Source organism: Diaphorina citri, unplaced genomic scaffold, assembly GCF_000475195.1.
Source record: "Diaphorina citri unplaced genomic scaffold, Diaci psyllid genome assembly version 1.1 scaffold336, whole genome shotgun sequence".
Taxonomy (NCBI): Eukaryota; Metazoa; Arthropoda; class Insecta; order Hemiptera; family Psyllidae; genus Diaphorina; species Diaphorina citri.
In genome coordinates, this window is record NW_007377771.1 from 122,105 (window position 1) to 141,943 (window position 19,839).

The 19,839-nt window shown below is 38.0% G+C and overlaps 1 protein-coding gene across 4 annotated transcripts in view; it reads right to left on the reverse strand.

Annotated features, from left to right (window-relative positions):
* The window catches only part of LOC103507697, a 37,181-nt gene extending 34,667 nt beyond the window's left edge, over window positions 1-2,514 (reverse strand). For 3 of the 4 annotated variants that reach the window (XM_026822503.1, XM_026822502.1, XM_008472195.3), the window contains exons 1-3: window positions 2,398-2,514; window positions 1,605-1,653; window positions 962-1,202 (exon numbers count right to left, since the gene is read on the reverse strand). In XM_026822503.1, the coding sequence (XP_026678304.1) occupies window positions 962-1,202; window positions 1,605-1,635 (272 nt within the window). In that variant the 5' untranslated portion in view covers window positions 1,636-1,653; window positions 2,398-2,514. Of the gene's footprint in view, window positions 1-961; window positions 1,203-1,604; window positions 1,654-2,028; window positions 2,058-2,397 lie in introns of those variants that run through there. The other variant, XM_008472196.2, reaches the window with a different exon arrangement.
* Between the last annotated feature and the right edge of the window lie 17,325 nt (window positions 2,515-19,839).

Genomic DNA, 19,839 nt, shown 5'->3' on the forward strand with positions numbered 1-19,839 from the left:
GGTGCTCACTGCAGCATTGTAGGATTTTACCCAATATCTCAATAATCCTAAAATCCAATGTTTACCTACCATGCTGACACCGGTCGTTATGCGCATTTATATGTCATACCTACTCATTTTCCTTACGAGGCTGAGTGGGCCCCGCAACAGCCAGTCACGGAATCAATCATTTGGATGATGCAAATTTCTTGACCCCGCCGGGAATTGAACCCGGGTCTCCCGCGTGCAAGGCGAGCGCAGTGACCACTACGCCATGGGAGCTGACAAAACCTCTTAAAAAGGGATAAAATCTTCTTCTTCATAATCTTTTTCTTCCTGGCCTTTTCGTACCTAAATAAGGTCGGCGTATTTTATTTTTTTCCTTAAAAGGGAAAAAAAAAATAAAATAGTAAATACATAAGTTTCACTCACTTGTCAGCTTTCCTCTGCTCTTTGCTGATCTTCTTCTTGGTGATATGTAATATTCTGCCGGCAGTGTATAGTCTGACTTTTGAGAATCGCCTTGATATCACATCCTGTGGGAGAAGAGACAAGTCACCATAAAATACAATAAAAACTTACCACATAGAGGTCGGTAAGGTTGTTGTTCTCATGAAGAAGTTGATGGTGTTGGTGAGGATGATCATTTCTATGATCGGAGATATTAATGTCTCGTAACTTACCACATAGAGGTCGGTAAGGTTGTTGTTCTCATGAAGAAGTAGATGGTGTTGGTGAGGATGATGATTTCTATGATCGGAGATATTAATGTCTCGTAACTTACCACATAGAGGTCGGTAAGGTTGTTGTTCTCATGAAGAAGTAGATGGTGTTGGTGAGGATGATGATTTCTATGATCGGAGATATTAATGTCTCGTAACTTACCACATAGAGGTCGGTAAGGTTGTTGTTCTCATGAAGAAGTAGATGGTGTTCCATTTCCTTTGTTCCCAAACGAAAATAGCAATACTAAATCACTAACCTTTCAATACGCCTGGCCAGAGGTCTGTTCAGGAGGTACATGCGACAATAGATCACCTCCAGGAATACTCGGTATGCAGCCTCATCATCCGGGTGTTCCTGTAACAGTTCCATATACTTCTGGCCGAGGTAGACGAGGAAATTGCGGAAGAATTCAATGCTAAGTTCCTGTTGTGTGTTGGGAGGTTTGGCTTTAGGGAGGTGGACTGGGGCCAAGTCATTTCCATTTGTGAGAGCTATATCTGAAAATAGATAAAAATAGGGTCAAATATGATTTTTTTTCATGTGGTCAAAACCCAGATTGAGGTTGGCTTTTCATGTTTATTTTGTCAGTTATCACATTCCTTTTTTTACATACTTTAGGGTCGTTTTTACATACGCCTAAATATTTTTCTTTTGGGAGACTGACCATTGTAAAATTAACCACTGCTCTAATAGTTATTGTTATTGGAAAGTGGATAGTGGACAATGCCAAAAAAGGATGTCTGTCTGGATGTCTGTTTTTCCCATCCCAACTCAAGCTGGGTGAGGTAGTGAGGCTGCTGTGGGGTGATAGCTTGCTGCCAAGTGGAGCATAAAAACCACAAAAAGGAGCTTTCTTTTTCATTGTTGTAACTTCTGAATAATTACCAACTTGAACTTACCACCATCTGGCTTAGAGTTGAGTGAATCCATTTCAATCTGTTACAATTTCTGAAAAATTAAATCAGATTTAATTTATTAAGTTTCCATTTATTAGGCATTTTTTCTACATAACTCTCAGAACATACTAAATTTTTAAACATGATATACCCATCTGTATAAGCAGAGCTTGTGCCAGAGATGAGGAAAAATTGAAAAATTCAGACAGGTAAATCAGTGCCACTGGTAGATTTTAAAGTTTTTAAAACACTGGATTGCTTAATCCAAGTTTAAACAGAGATTGGTGTCCATAAGCAATTCCAACAGGTTGGGCCAAGGTAACTAGGTAATATGTCAGTTCCACAAAGTTACCTACCTAATGTCCTTATTTATCAAAATCAACAGATGTTACAAAAATAGTATACCTAATCCAAAAGATTAACTTACCTTTAATCAATGAGTAGGAATAGATCGATTAAGTTTCCATTTATTAGGCATTTTTTCTACTTAACCCTCAGAACATACTAATTTTTTTAATTCAGTATGTATACCCATCTGTATAAGCAGAGCTTGTGCCAGAGATGAGGAAAAATTGAAAAATTCAGACAGGTAAATCAGTGCTAGATTTTAAAGTTTTTAAAACACTGGATTGTTTAATCCAAGTTTAAACAGAGATTGGTGTCCATAAGCAATTCCAACAGGTTGGGCCAAGGTAACTAGGTAATTTGTCAGTTCCACAAAGTTACCTAATTTCCTTATTTATCAAAATCAACAGATGTTACAAAATAGTATACCTAATCCAAAAGATTAACTTACCTTTAATCAATGAGTAGAAATAGATCGATGAAAGGCTATAACAGGCAAAAAAATCAAAAAATTAATATCTTCAATATCTTGAAACTAGAAACAAAAAACCAAAATTTTTTTTTTTCAATGGGAAAATTTGAAACCAGATTCAAAAAATTCGCGCCAAATGAACTTCGTTATCAAATGGTGCGTGCGTGTTATTTTAACGCGCATTCACGGAGGTTTCAACAGTGTAGATGTAGATCTGCAAAATGAAGCCAGTTTTGTTCCAGTTCTAGGTAAATTTTTAAGGCGTGGAAATTTTATGAACGCCGTAAAACTAAAATGAATATGCAATGTGCCTTGCACAAAGTATTTTCTCTTTATTACTGGTTGTATGGATTTGAGTAGGAAAGAGCTTTAGGAAGTCATGGATTTACGTAGGTGCCTAACCTATGGATTTTTTTAAGAGGTTTGAATTTTTTACTTTCTATTTTAAGAGGTTTGATAGAGGAAACTGTAACTGCCAAGGAAATACGGGATAGGAAAAAGCAGCCATTCCAAGAACAAACCGGAGTCTGGATCTGTTTAGTATAAAATTCGCCCCGGGCGGGAATTGAACCCGCGACCTAGCGGTTACAGGGAAGGCGTGCTACCCTCCAAGCTAACCAGGCTAGATTATTCGATTTCATTATTATTTTAATTATTACTTTGGTCAGAAAAAAACTCATTTTATAAAATATAAAAATTCATGGTTGACGATTTATTTGTCTTTTTTATTACAAAATAATACATAGTGGTTTAACTCTTGGCTTAAGCAAATCTGATTGGCTAAAAAGTTTGAAATCAACCAATCAGATTGCTTAATCCAAGAGTTTAACTTAAACTGAGTTTAAACTGAGATTGTGGTCCCGGCCATCAATGGGTTAAAAAATTAAATCTTAATTCGTCCAGAAATAATCTAGAATCTACTATAAATTCAAAGATATGTTTTTTACTTTCTATTACTACAGTATCTAATGAGAAAGATACTTGTAATTAATGAGAAAGTATGGCAACCGGTCCAAATTTTCAAAATCGGGTAATGACTGGTTTTGTTTGAGTTTTGTGGCTTGCTAGTAAGTTAGACGACAGGTTTGGTTAATTTTGAAACCAAATAAGGAAAGTAAAAAAGTATCTAGCTGAAATCTAATAGATCAAATATGTAGCCTTAAAAATCAAACAAAAAGCTTTACTATACAAGAAGAAAATCTTAGAAATAAAAAACAAGTAATGGGTAGGTAAGTAATATGTACAGCAAAGAAGTATGTAGCAAATAAATTGAAGGTATGTCAGGTCGAATAGATCATACACAAATAGCCCATTCTGGGGCTTAGGTGTAGGGGCAAACAACCCTAAAGGTTGGGTTAAGCTTCTACATAGAACTCAGATCTACAAAATCTGGTCAAATAAAATCTGAAGAACAAAAGGTAACTGTTCTTACTTTCTTTCTTGAAAGAGCATGAACGCTCATCACAAATGTCATTCCTCACTTAATACACCACACTAAATTTTTTGACTTGTCTTGGACTCGAACCACCAACCTCTAGATTCAAAGTCCACCATGCTAACCACTAGACCACTGAGGTTAACCTTCACTAGTGTAAAATTGTTTGGTAGTTTGGCTAGTGAATATGAATAATAAAGATTTCAGTTGCAGCAAAGAAGCTGTTGAAATATTCAATTGCAAATATTTCAATGGGTTACTTTCTGGTGTTCTCGTGTTGACCCAGCACCTAAATGGGAAGTATTGTGTCTCTTCTCACCGAAGGGGGAAGAATTTTCGTATAATTTGGCAAAATAGAATAGAATATACCTTATTTACATCCTGCTCGAATGATATTAAAAAGTCCCTTTACCAAGAATTTTCGTATAATTTGGCAAAATAGAATAGAATATACCTTATTTACATCCTGCTCGAATGATATTAAAAAGTCCCTTTACCCCAGCAGTCTAAATAAGGTCTTGTGTATTTTATGGGTTTAACAGTATAATGCAGTGGTTCTCAAACTGTGCACTGGTGCTCTGCGAAGAGCTTTCAGGTGCTCCGCGAAGAGCTTTCAGGTGCTCTGTGAAGCGCTTTCAGGTGCTCCGCGAAGAGCTTCCAGGTACTCCGCATAGTTTCATTTTTCTTACCGCATTTAAAATAAATTCCAACATTTTTTAGTGGTTCTCAAACTGTGCACTGGTGCTCTGCGAAGAGCTTTCAGGTGCTCTGCGAAGAGCTTCCAGGTACTCCGCATAGTTTAATTTTTCTTACCGCATTTAAAATAAATTCCAACATTTTTTTAAATTTTATTTTAACATCAATTGTGTTTTCTATTATTTGTTCTCTATTTTTAAAAATTCCCAAAGGGTTGGGGGGGGGGGGGCTCGTAGAGTTTACAGCAGTTGCTTGGTGCGCAGCGGCCAAAAAAAGTTTGAGAACCACTCCGCTGCCAAAAAAATGTTTGAGAACCCCTGGTATAATGGGTAGGTAAGTAATATGTACAGCAAGGAAGTAAGTATGTAGCAAATAAATTGAAGGTATGTCAGGTCGAATAGAGAATAGATCATACACAAATAGCCTATTCTGAGGCTTAGGTGTAGGGGCAAACAACCCTAAAGGTTGGGTTAAGCTTATACATAGAATTCAGATCTACAAAATCTGGTCAAATAAAATCTGAAGAACAAAAGGTAACTGTTCTTCCTTTCTTTCTTGAAAGAGCATGAACGCTCATCACAAATGTCATTCCTCACTTAATACACAACACTAAATTTTTTGACTTGTCTTGGACTCGAACCACCAACCTCTAAATTCAAAGTCCACTGTGCTAATCACTAGACCACTGAGGTTAACCTTAACTAGTGTAAAATTGTTTGGTAGTTTGGCTAGTGAATATGAATAATAAAGATTTCAGTTGCAGCAAAGAACCTGTTGAAATATTCGATTGCAAATATTTCAACGGGTTACTTTCTGGTGTTCTCGTGTTGACCCAGCACCTAAATGGGAAGTATTTAAAAACAAACAAAACTTGAATACTTGATTGGGTACTGGGTAACTTTGTGAAGTTGAATACCTGAGTAGTACAGTTCCAAAAGTGGACATCTCCCGGATGGACTTTTTTTTAAGGGAAAACATGAATAACTCATATCTTTTGAAACAAGCAGCCAATTTTAATGGTTCTGGTCTTGAAAAAAAGCTGACATTTAAGGGAATCTGTTGGTATGTATGGTATTTTTAGTGAAGTTGACATTAATTAGTTATATTAGGGTCAAAATTCCGAGATGTCCAGTTTTGGCACCGAAAACTCGATTTGTCCCCTTTTGGAACTGGGCTACTCACTTGATTGAATACTCGGCAACATCTTTATTGGTATTTTCAGCTGCATTAGGAAAATTGAGCTGGCTATTCGTTGAAAGTGTTGAAACCAGAAAAAAAGGTTGAGTTGGCATAAAACCTGATACGAACAATCTGGGTTTAAACTTGGCTTAAACTTGGTTTAGGTACTCTGATTGACTAAAAAGTTTGAAATTAACCAATGAGATAGCTTAACTCTTGGATTGCTTAGTTTAAGTTTTGTATTATTTAAGCAATCTTAGTGCAAGTTTAAGTCTTGGTGCAATCTGATTGGCTAAAAAGTTTGAAATTAACCAATGAGATAGCTTAACTCTTGGATTATTTAGTTCAAGTTTTGTATTATTTAAGCAATCTTAGTGCAAGTTTAAGTCTGCCAAAATTTTCAGCCAATTAGATTGCCTGATACCAAAATGTCTTCTAATTTACACATCTTACCAACACCTAATGAAATTTAATACTAGACATGAAAGTATCAATATGCCTGATACCAAAATGTCTTCTAATTTACACATCTTACCAACACCTAATGAAATTTAATACTAGACATGAAAGTATCAATAAAAATAATAATAATAATGGTCACCTAAATGTTAATAGAGAGGGAATATGAAATCAGTCTCATGAATTAATTATAAAATAAGAACTAATGGTGGATTTTACCAATGACTTAATGAGAGATTTTACTAATTGGAGAATTTTTAATCGTCCAAAAAGGAGTTTTTAAAAGCTCCTGTTTGGATAGTTAAAAATTCTCCCATTAGTGAAATCTCTCGTTAAGTCATTGGTGAAATCCACCAATAAAATAACTATTCATTTTCATAATTAAAAAATAAAAAAGGTAATATTTTTTTTTTTTTTTTGAAATTTAATAGACATCAAATGTTTCCTCTTTTCTATTAAATTTCATGATTTTAAGATCTAAATAATAATTACTCATTTCCATTTTAAAATAGGTAATTTTTGGGGGTCTGTGCCTTCAACAAATTTTTAACCTATTAATGGAAAGCGAAAAATCAATGATCTAGACTTCACTTGTAGTTTGATGAACCCCTGCCTCGGTGGTGTAGTGGTCAAGGCGCTCGCCTGGTAAACAGGAGGGCGTGGGTTCAATCCCAGCCGAGGTATGTTTATTCCCATTTTCTTCTTCATACGCGGAGGAGATGAAGAGGAAAAACTTCAGACAGAGCATCATGGAGAGCTACCAATCAATGTACTGATTATTTTTTTTTTTTAAGAGGTTTGATAGAGGGAACTGTAACTGCTATGGTCTTATCGTCCCGAAATCGAAGAGAGAATGAAGACAGGATAGGAGAAAGCCATACCATGAAAATTGCGAAAAGAAAATACGTTACACTCAGGCCTATCTGGGAACGAAAAAATTGATCAAAAATTTTCCGCCCCGGCCGGGGTTCGAACCTACTACCTCCCGGTTGCCAGTCAATTTACCTGTGGCACAGTTGAGTGATCCAAAAACGAGGAGTTTTTAAAAGCTCCTGTTTGGATAATTAAAAGCTACTTTTTGGGCAATTAAAAATTCTCCCATTAGTGAAATCTCTCGTTAAGTCATTAGTGAAATCCACCAATAAAATAACTATTCATTTTCATAATTAAAAAATAAAAAAGGTAATATTTTTTTTTTTCGAAATTTAATAGACATCAAATGTTTCCTCTTTTCTATTAAATTTCATGATTTAAAGATCTAAATAATAATTACTCATTTCCATTTTAAAATAGGTAATTTTTGGGGGTCTGTGCCTTCAACAAATTTTTAACCTATTAATGAAAGTTTCGATCGACATGATTGTGAACCTATGTATTCCAATAAACTGAACTGTAGAAATAAGCAGATCATAACCATCCATAAGGCAATTCGTCTTATGGATGGTTCTTTTCTGCTTAATGTTGTCCATATGACCTTCTTTAGACTGCGAAGGTAAAGGGACTTTTCGGTCCTATTCCAGCAGGATAAACAAGATTATATCCGTTCAGGTTCCATTTTAAAATAGGTAATTTTTGGGGGTCTGTGCCTTCAACAAATTTTTAACCTATTAATGAAAGTTTAGATCGACATGATTGTGAACCTACGTAATCCAATAAACTGAACTGAAGAAATAAGCAGATCATAACCATCCATAAGGCAATTCGTCTTATGGATGGTTCTTTTCTCCTTAATGAGTTAATGCTGTCCATATGACCTTGTTTAGACTGCGAAGGTAAAGGGACTTTTCGGTCCTATTCCAGCAGGATAAACAAGATTATATCCGTTCAGGTCACAGAATGTTTGTTCAGCGAACGGTCAAATATTTTACAGGCGATTAGTGACATGATAGGTAGATAGGCTTGTTTTCATAAATTCATAATATAGGTAACGACAAAAACATGTTAGATTCATATGCAATCATAATCACAACATGCTTAAATATTACTTCTCTTAATCGAGGATAAGGAAAGTATAAAGTTAATTTCCCCATAAAGAAAAAGAAACGTGTTTCAATATTTTGAAATAATAAATCCCAACTGAAGAAAAAAAAAAATAATAATAATAAAAAAAAAATGTCTATAGAAATAGAATTGTAGATTTGTCTGCATTCTGTACATTGCTAAGAATCGTGAATTTTTTTTGTTATTCTTACTTCTCATGCATCCACGATTCCAAAAATCACATTAGAAAAATTTCCGTCTGTCTGTATGTGTGTCTGTTACGCTAGACTTTTTGCTGTCCTATTACTCTGCACTGATAGGCGTTTGAGGGAGTCCCGCACAAACCAGTTAATTACTAGTATAAAAGAAATATTCGTATGTAGGTGTAGGTACATATACTTATTTGAAGCGGTTTGATAGAAGAAACTGAAATAGCGAAGGTATTTTTTCGTTATTCTTACTTTTTTAGCATCCACGATTCCAAAAATCACATTAGAAAAATTTCCGTCTGTCTGTATGTGTATGTGAGTCTGTTACGCTGATAGACTTTTTGCTGTCCTATTACTCTGCACTGATAGGCGTTTGAGGGAGTCCCGTAGAAACCAGTTAATTACTAGTATAAAAGAAATATTCGCATGTAGGTGTAGGTACATATACTTATTTGAAGCGGTTTGATAGAAGAAACTGAAATAGCGAAGGTCTCGTCGTCCTGAATTCAGTCTTTATAAGCAGAGAGAACCCTTTGAAGAGCTGTCAGCTAGCTAGGCTGGTTAGGGTTAGCTGTTCTCCTCCCTGTTTATAGTCCCACAGCCAGAATGGAGATTCATAAATTCTAACATAATACTTTCTAAAATACTTCTAAAGGAATAACTAACACTGAACATTAAGGTATAGGTCGCTAAAAGAAGAAGATAATCTGTGTGTAACGAGATATTTTAAGCCAAGATCACAAACTTGGTTTTATAACTCTTGGATAGAGCAAATTTGATTGGTTGATTTCAAACTTTTTAACCAATCAGGTTGCTTTACCCAAGAGTAAAACTTAAACCAAGTTTAAACGCTGTGGTCCTGGCGATTAAAACAATTAACAGATAGGACAGACAAATATTGGATTTAACGGTACTAATAGTATCGATAATAACAATAACAAAATAAGAGCTTTGAAAAGCCCTAAAACTGTCCATTTGAGATTCCAAAGTTTCTGATGCTAACAAAACTTATGGCCGCAGCAAATAAGGCAACGGATTTAACGGTACTAATAGTATCGATAATAACAATAACAAAATAAGACCTTTGAAAAGCCCTAAAACTGTCCATTTGAGATTCCAAAGTTTCTGATGCTAACAAAACTTATGGCCGCAGCAAATAAGGCAAGTCTAACGATTCAACCCGAAGTCTCACAATTTAAACCGGAAACTCACGATTCAACTCGAAGACTAACGATTCAAGTCGGAAACACACGAATCAAGCCGAGTTAACCCGAGTCTTACTGGATGGTCTGTATCTCGCTCAGTTCATACCGAATCTCCGTTTGTTCTTCGTCAAGCCGAAGTCTAACGATTCAACACGGAAACACGATTTATAATGAAGTCTCATCACGATTTAAACCGGAAACACACAAACCAACCCGAGTTCACCCGAGTCTTACTGTATGGTCTGTAACTCGCTCAGTTCATACCCAATCTCGGTTCGTTGTTCGACGACCCGAAGTCTAACGATTTAAACCGAAGACTCACGATTCAAGCCGGAAACTCACGATTCAAGCGGAGATTTACACTGACCGGAAATTAACGAGTTCACCCGAAGACTGACTTCTTCTACTGTATGGTCTGTATCTCACTCAGTTCAATTTCATACCCAATCTCGGTGCGTTGTTCGTCGAGCACCACGCATATCGTCTTGTGTACGTTCTCGGGGATCATACCGAAGACTCACGATTGAAGTCGGAAACACACGACTCAATCCGAGTTAGCCCGAGTCTTACTGTATGGTCTGTATCTCGCTCAGTTCATACCCAATCTCGGTTCGTTGTTCGTCGAGCACCACGCATATCGTCTTGTGTACGTTCTCGGGGATCATACCGAAGACTCACGATTGAAGTCGGAAACACACGACTCAATCCGAGTTAGCCCGAGTCTTACTGTATGGTCTGTATCTCGCTCAGTTCATACCCAATCTCGGTTCGTTGTTCGTCGAGCACCACGCATATCGTCTTGTGTACGTTCTCGGGGATCATACCGAAGACTCACGATTGAAGTCGGAAACACACGACTCAATCCGAGTTAGCCCGAGTCTTACTGTATGGTCTGTATCTCGCTCAGTTCATACCCAATCTCGGTTCGTTGTTCGTCGAGCACCACGCATATCGTCTTGTGTACGTTCTCGGGGATCATACCGAAGACTCACGATTGAAGTCGGAAACACACGACTCAATCCGAGTTAGCCCGAGTCTTACTGTATGGTCTGTATCTCGCTCAGTTCATACCCAATCTCGGTTCGTTGTTCGTCGAGCACCACGCATATCGTCTTGTGTACGTTCTCGGGGATCATACCGAAGACTCACGATTGAAGTCGGAAACACACGACTCAATCCGAGTTAGCCCGAGTCTTACTGTATGGTCTGTATCTCGCTCAGTTCATACCCAATCTCGGTTCGTTGTTCGTCGAGCACCACGCATATCGTCTTGTGTACGTTCTCGGGGATCATACCGAAGACTCACGATTGAAGTCGGAAACACACGACTCAATCCGAGTTAGCCCGAGTCTTACTGTATGGTCTGTATCTCGCTCAGTTCATACCCAATCTCGGTTCGTTGTTCGTCGAGCACCACGCATATCGTCTTGTGTACGTTCTCGGGGATCATACCGAAGACTCACGATTGAAGTCGGAAACACACGACTCAATCCGAGTTAGCCCGAGTCTTACTGTATGGTCTGTATCTCGCTCAGTTCATACCCAATCTCGGTTCGTTGTTCGTCGAGCACCACGCATATCGTCTTGTGTACGTTCTCGGGGATCATACCGAAGACTCACGATTGAAGTCGGAAACACACGACTCAATCCGAGTTAGCCCGAGTCTTACTGTATGGTCTGTATCTCGCTCAGTTCATACCCAATCTCGGTTCGTTGTTCGTCGAGCACCACGCATATCGTCTTGTGTACGTTCTCGGGGATCATACCGAAGACTCACGATTGAAAAAATCTCTTAAAAAGGGATAAAATCTTCTTCTTCATGATCTTTTTCTTCCTAGCCTTTTCGTACCTAAATAAGGTCGGCGTATTTTTTTATTATACTTTTTTTTCCTTAAAAGGGGGGAAAAAATATTAAATACATAATAAGTTTCACTCACTTGTCAGCTTTCCTCTGCTCTTTGCTGATCTTCTTCTTGGTGATATGTAATATTCTGCCGGCAGTGTATAGTCAAAACCTCTTAAAAAGGGATAAAATCTTCTTCTTCATAATCTTTTTCTTCCTGGCCTTTTCGTACCTAAATAAGGTCGGCGTATTTTATTTTTTTCCTTAAAAGGGAAAAAAAAAATAAAATAGTAAATACATAAGTTTCACTCACTTGTCAGCTTTCCTCTGCTCTTTGCTGATCTTCTTCTTGGTGATATGTAATATTCTGCCGGCAGTGTATAGTCTGACTTTTGAGAATCGCCTTGATATCACATCCTGTGGGAAAAGAGACAAGTCACCATAAAATACAATAAAAACTTACCACATAGAGGTCGGTAAGGTTGTTGTTCTCATGAAGAAGTTGATGGTGTTGGTGAGGATGATCATTTCTATGATCGGAGATGAAGGTGAACACAGTAAGTCTTTACTCACCTAATACAGGCACAACAAGTAGCTTGCCTAGCCAGTTTGAAGCAGCCACTAAAGCAATACCTATACATAACGAATGGCCACCCGTAGGCAGCCATGGAAAGCTCGAGGTAATGTTTGGCCTTCTTCAGGCTCATCCATTTGGGGGCGTCCGCAAACACCTCATTAAGATCTGAAATACAATGGAAAAAAGTAAAAAATCAAGATGGTGTTGGTGAGGATGATGATTTCTATGATCGGAGATATTAATGTCTCGTAACTTACCACATAGAGGTCGGTAAGGTTGTTGTTCTCATGAAGAAGTTGATGGTGTGAAAACTTTACGGGTTAAAAATATCTGTTAAGGATTACATTACATTGAAATGAGGGAATTTTCTGACGAAATTCCTGTGCGCGGAGTCCAGTGTGTAGGACTATTGCAGCCCAATTTGTTTAGGATAAAGTTCGCCTCGAGGGAATCGAACCCGCAATCTAGCGCTTACAAGGCAGACGAGTTACATAAATTACATTCGAAGCTAACTATACGGCTTTTTTAACAAAACATCTGAATAATTCTGACCCAAATTATGTATTCAACATTTTTGAATAATAATTTCAAGTCCCAAGCTAATTAGATGTTTTCTTCGACCTGCTAATGCTGCCACTGGTCGCTACTCGATTGAGGAAAGCCTAATGTGTTGCTACATTGACTAACCAAGTAGTGTCTCGTAACTTACCACATAGAGGTCGGTAAGGTTGTTGTTCTCATGAAGAAGTTGATGGTGTTGGTGAGGATGATGAGGGTCGATTTTCTGTTTAGGATAGTTTGCCCCGGGGGAATCGAACCCGCAATCTAGCGCTTACAAGGCAGACGAGTTACATAAATTACATTCGAAGCTAACTATTCGGCTTTTTTAACAAAACATCTGAATAATTCTGACCCAAATTATGTTTTCAACATTTTTGAATAATAATTTCAAGTCCCAAGCTAATTAGGTGTTTTCTTCGACCTGCTAATGCTGCCACTGGTCGCTACTCGATTGAGGAAAGCCTAATGTGTTGCTACATTGACTAACCAAGTAGTGTCTCGTAACTTACCACATAGAGGTCGGTAAGGTTGTTGTTCTCATGAAGAAGTTGATGGTGTTGGTGAGGATGATCATTTCTATGATCGGAGATATTAATGTCTCGTAACTTACCACATAGAGGTCGGTAAGGTTGTTGTTCTCATGAAGAAGTAGATGGTGTTGGTGAGGATGATGATTTCTATGATCGGAGATATTAATGTCTCGTAACTTACCACATAGAGGTCGGTAAGGTTGTTGTTCTCATGAAGAAGTAGATGGTGTTGGTGAGGATGATGATTTCTATGATCGGAGATATTAATGTCTCGTAACTTACCACATAGAGGTCGGTAAGGTTGTTGTTCTCATGAAGAAGTAGATGGTGTTGGTGAGGATGATGATTTCTATGATCGGAGATATTAATGTCTCGTAACTTACCACATAGAGGTCGGTAAGGTTGTTGTTCTCATGAAGAAGTAGATGGTGTTGGAAGGTCTCATGGTCCTGGATTCAGTCCTTATAAGCAGAGAGAACCCTTTGAAGAGCTGTCAGCCAGCTAGGCTGGTTAGGGTTAGCTGTTCTCCTCCCTGTTTATAGTCCCACAGTCAGACGCCAGTCTACTCTCTGTTTAACGTCCCCTAGCCGGACAACATGTCTTACCTTGGGCAGGCGACAATTCTGCAGGACATGCAGCATGTGTGCGCGACAATCCTCCATGCTTTCCACGCTGATACGCATGATGAAATCGTCGCCCACGCCTACACCGAGAACTGAAATGAGAAAATCAGAAGCACAGGATATCAATGGCAGTCCAGCGCCAGCGTGTTTGGAACGCTACCGTCAGAACAGGACCTGGCGGAAGTTTATAGGTAAATGTGTTGTAATGTTAGTCGTCGCGTATATGTAAAAACATAATGGGACTTTTTAGTCTTCGCCGACAGTATAAATAAGGTATATTAAATAAGGTAATTTTTATTTTCAAAAAATAAAATTGCCTTTATACATATCTTTTAGTAAATCAGGAATATTTCTAAGGGTTACTTTCTGGTGTTCTCGTGTTGACCCAGCACCTAAATGGGATGTATTGTGTTCGTCCATCTGATGAGGAACATACTACGAGATGCTACGACACAGACCACAGGAGTCTAATGTAGCAGTTGTTATATTGCCAGAGACACTTTGACATAGTTTTAACCTTGGAATTGGATTTTCCTTACTTTTACGTAGGAGACAGTCCATTAGCTAAATCCCTTTTAGGGATGAGGTATTCATTTCTCGCTTTAAACGCCTACACTCATGACGAACTGTTCCGTCAGGAGTGCCGCCTCCCGGGACAAAAGGCCGCCGGGGGTGGCGAAGGCGTACACCTTGAGGTCGGGGTATTGCGGCCGAAGCATCAGGGCGAGCAGAATGGCCACTCCCGCCCCTAGACTATGACCTGAAATGGAATGAGAATAGATGAGAATTAGAAAAGATTTTTTTACAGAGAGAGAGAGAGAGGGAGAGATTTAATAGGGGGAACTGTAACTTCTAAGGTCTTATCGTCCCGAAATCGAAGAGAGAAGGAAGACGCGATAAGAGAAAGCCAACCGTTCCGAGAACGAACATTATCCGCTCAGGATATAATCCGCCAGGATAAAGAGAAAAGAGGCAAAAGTATTTTTCCACAGAGTTGTCTGAAATATCAACAGAAAGTTTTTGTTGGACTTTACAAAAGCATTTGGTAAGCTGCAAAGTAACACTTTGAAAAGTTCAACATACATAATACCAGACTTGGAAAAAAATAATTTCAGATTTTTTTGTTGTTGACAAATTCGACTTTTCGTTCATTGTCAAATGAGTCGAAAGGCTGAAATTATTGTGAAAAAAAAAACAAGGTATCACCCAAGGAGGTGTTCTGTCTCCATTACTTTTCAATCTACATCTTCTACATACCTGTGAGTAGCAACTCATACTCAGGAAACTGATGGAACGCTCGCTCTAGTATTGTATACTCTTCAAGTGTTTTCTTAATGTAGTTGGCACTCATCAGCATGCCTTTGTGAGCCTGTGTAAAAAAGAAATAAGTAGGTACATAAGAAACCAATTTTTTTAATAGAATATCCTGCTGTAAATCAATCTACAAAAGTGTACCAAAATTCAAGTAAATTGATCCAGTAAAAGTGGCTCAAAACTTAGTTACAATATTAGAGAAACCAGCCTAGTTAGCTTGGAAAAAGCGCCAGTCACAGGTTCTATTCCCACTCGGGGCGGATTTTATCCTAAACCCTAAACGGATAATGAAACGGTTCTCGGAACAACTGACCTTCTTCTATCCTGTCTTCCTTCTCTCTTCGATTTTGGGACGCTAAGACCTTAGCAGTTACAGTTCCCTCTATGAAACCTTTTTTTTTTTTTTTCAATTTCTTACCTGAGTATCAGGCGGGATGCCCTCGCCTTCCAGTTTATCACTGACGGCACACAGGTCGGTAAATATGTCCCGCATGGATATCGAACCCCGTATCGACACCACGATAGACTTGTTACCGTGGTCCGTCATCACGCAGAATGGTAACTGAAATAAGTGTAAATTGTGGATATAATTGACTTTATTGTGAAATAATAATATACTTTTCTAATTTGGGGTTCTAATTCATTGTTTTCTAATTAAGGTGTATTTTATTTTCGGGAAACTTTCGGGCGCGCAAGCCGTTCTAAAAATGAAATAGCACCTATACTAAACCATAGGAAATCCAAGATGGCGTGCCATCGGAATCGAGGATGATCATTTCTATGATCGGAGATATTAATGTCTCGTAACTTACCACATAGAGGTCGGTAAGGTTGTTGTTCTCATGAAGAAGTTGATGGTGTTGGTGAGGATGATCATTTCTATGATCGGAGATATTAATGTCTCGTAACTTACCACATAGAGGTCGGTAAGGTTGTTGTTCTCATGAAGAAGTTGATGGTGTTGGTGAGGATGATCATTTCTATGATCGGAGATATTAATGTCTCGTAACTTACCACATAGAGGTCGGTAAGGTTGTTGTTCTCATGAAGAAGTTGATGGTGTTGGTGAGGATGATCATTTCTATGATCGGAGATATTAATGTCTCGTAACTTACCACATAGAGGTCGGTAAGGTTGTTGTTCTCATGAAGAAGTTGATGGTGTTGGTGAGGATGATCATTTCTATGATCGGAGATATTAATGTCTCGTAACTTACCACATAGAGGTCGGTAAGGTTGTTGTTCTCATGAAGAAGTTGATGGTGTTGGTGAGGATGATCATTTCTATGATCGGAGATATTAATGTCTCGTAACTTACCACATAGAGGTCGGTAAGGTTGTTGTTCTCATGAAGAAGTTGATGGTGTTGGTGAGGATGATCATTTCTATGATCGGAGATATTAATGTCTCGTAACTTACCACATAGAGGTCGGTAAGGTTGTTGTTCTCATGAAGAAGTTGATGGTGTTGGTGAGGATGATCATTTCTATGATCGGAGATATTAATGTCTCGTAACTTACCACATAGAGGTCGGTAAGGTTGTTGTTCTCATGAAGAAGTTGATGGTGTTGGTGAGGATGATCATTTCTATGATCGGAGATATTAATGTCTCGTAACTTACCACATAGAGGTCGGTAAGGTTGTTGTTCTCATGAAGAAGTTGATGGTGTTGGTGAGGATGATCATTTCTATGATCGGAGATATTAATGTCTCGTAACTTACCACATAGAGGTCGGTAAGGTTGTTGTTCTCATGAAGAAGTTGATGGTGTTGGTGAGGATGATCATTTCTATGATCGGAGATATTAATGTCTCGTAACTTACCACATAGAGGTCGGTAAGGTTGTTGTTCTCATGAAGAAGTTGATGGTGTTGGTGAGGATGATCATTTCTATGATCGGAGATATTAATGTCTCGTAACTTACCACATAGAGGTCGGTAAGGTTGTTGTTCTCATGAAGAAGTTGATGGTGTTGGTGAGGATGATGAGGGTCGATTTCTATGATCGGAGATATTAATGTCTCGTAACTTACCACATAGAGGTCGGTAAGGTTGTTGTTCTCATGAAGAAGTTGATGATGTTGGTGAGGATGATGAGGGTCGATTTCTATGATCGGAGATATTAATGTCTCGTAACTTACCACATAGAGGTCGGTAAGGTTGTTGTAATTATTAGTTTTAGAAACGTGTTTAAAAATCCATAGACTCTACTCTAGACTCACAGATTAAGTCTAGACTAGCACATTGCATACCTAATAGTTAGTTATACGGCGTTCATAAATATAGACTCGCCGATTCATTCCAATCTTGTCTTGCACATTGCATACTTACTTAGTTATACGGCGTTCATAAACATAGTCTCGCCTGTAGATTCTAGTCTTGTCCTCTGAAGTTTTACTGAGTGTTTCCAGAGGGGACTTATTGCTTATAAAAAAAAAAAAAAAAGATTCTAGTCTTGCATATTGCATAATTACACAGTTATACGGCGTTCATAAAACAGAATTAGGTACTTCGGTAGCTATAGCCGGTAATGATAGCACGTTAAGTGCACCAGTTCCCAATGGATCACTGAAGTTAAGAAACGTTGGGCGTGGTTAGTATCCGGATGAGTGACCATCTGGGCCATCACGAACTGCTTTTCCTGGCCTCTCTCAGGCTGGTTGAGGTTTATGTGAGAGGCGGTTGTCGCCAAATGGAGAGTAAAACTAAAATTCTAGGATATTCCATGTTTGATGTTTCAGCTATTTTTTCAGCAAAAAGTAAATAACTGGGACTAAAATAATTAGGTAACCTTTTTTACTTTCTGTTATTTTTTATCAGAAATCTTTAGTCCAATTTCTCTTCTACTTTTTACAAGAATAATCGTAGGTCATAAGCATCGAATTGAACTTTTCTTTTTATCAGAAATAGTCCCCAATAAATCCTTTACAACGCTCTCAGCACATCAGGAAACGTACATTAGACGATTTCAACCTTTTCAAATTCATTTCACGATAATATACTGTAACTAAAGAAAAGAGGAGACCTAAACTTACAAAATGGTTTTCATTGCCTTTTAAATGGTTTTCTTCCATTTACTAGGTATATGGTATCCCTCCAATTAAAAAATGGGTTTCGTCATTCAGCAAAGAGTTTACATATTTTTAATTGATTTTCCTTCTACTTACGAAATAGTTTCTGTCACTTAACGAATGATTTTCTTCCCTTGCTATATGGGTTTCCCCACTTACCCAAATGGTTTTCTTTACCCCATAAATAGGTTTCTTCGTTTAAATATGAAATTGATTTTTTCCCTATGACAAATTCCTTACTTACCAAATGATTTTCGTCACTGATGATTTTCTACACCCACAAATTAAATTGATTTGCCTCCACTTAGAAAATAGTTTACTCATTTACCAAGTGGTTTCCTCAACTACCAAAATGGATTTCCCCGATGACTCACCTGAGCTACACTTGTATCTCTGTTCCAGCAATTTTCTACACCCACAAATTAAATTGATTTTCCTCCACTTAGAAAATACTTTACTCATTTACCAAGTGGTTTCCTCAACTACCAAAATGGATTTCCCCGATGACTCACCTGAGCTACACTTGTATCTCTGTTCCAGCGAGGAGGAGAAGAAGAAGAAGAAGAAGAGGAGGAGAAGAAGAAGAAGAAGAAGAATAAGAAGAAAGAAGAGGAGGAGGAGAAAAAGAAGAAGAACACTACCTATCTTTACCTGTTGTATCTCTTTTCATTGTCATTCCCTACTACCACTATTAATTCACATCTACCCTCTCTGAAGTGCCAGACGCCTTTGTTCTCGGGACTCCCTCTTCTGTCTTACGCGCAGTAGAATGCAACCCGTGATAATGTCGGACGGAACTAGGTCTGTGTTTCGGAACAGAGAACTGAACAGGGCTGAAATGTGGAGAAAAATAAGATAAATGTTGAAAAATTTAAACGAAATGTACAAAGAAGAAAAAATGCATTTTTTTTTTTTTTTCTAGTTAAGCAAGGTTACTGAACTGTTACTTGTATGTATTCTTTAACCCATCAAATATACGAGACCTTGTTTAGACTGCTGGGGTAAAGGGACTTTTCAGTCCTATTCGGGCAGGATAAACAAGATATATTCTATTCTATTCTATGTGAGCCTGACAAATAAGGTTGATTATGCAATGTGCACAGCAAAATTATACTGACATCAAGAAAGTCGAGAACTAGGTACCTAGCCAGAAAATTTTGAGATTAAATACAGGTTTACATAAAATTGAATTGGATTGAGAGCAGGGCCCATGTTTAGGGAGGGCCGAGCCCCCCCCTCGAGCTCCATTTTTCTCCTCTACTATACGTCAGCCTCCGAAAAACCGGGGTCGAGGGGGGCCTTAGAGAAAAGGGATGGAGAAGGGAGGAGAACTAATTGGGACCAAGGGTTCGTAAAATCGGGGTTCCATATAAAAATTCATAAAATCGGGCCAACATTAGAAAACGGAGAAAACAGGGTAATTTGTCGACAATACGTGCTTGCTTATTGATTTAAATTACACATTTTTAAGTAACTCAAAGGACGAAATAATTATGTTCATATATTAGCGTTACTGTTTACAATGTTTACGTACGTACATCTTCTGTGAGGGTTTTAAAAAAATCGGAAATTTTCGTTTACCGATTTTCGAAAAAATCTGATTTTCTAGAATGATAAATGAAAAAAAAAATCGGATTTTTGAGTTCATATAACCGAGGTTCAACTGTAAATATTTTTTTTTTTTTTTTTTAGTTGGGCTGTGGGATTAAAAAAAGGGAGAAAATCAGCGAGTTCATAAAAC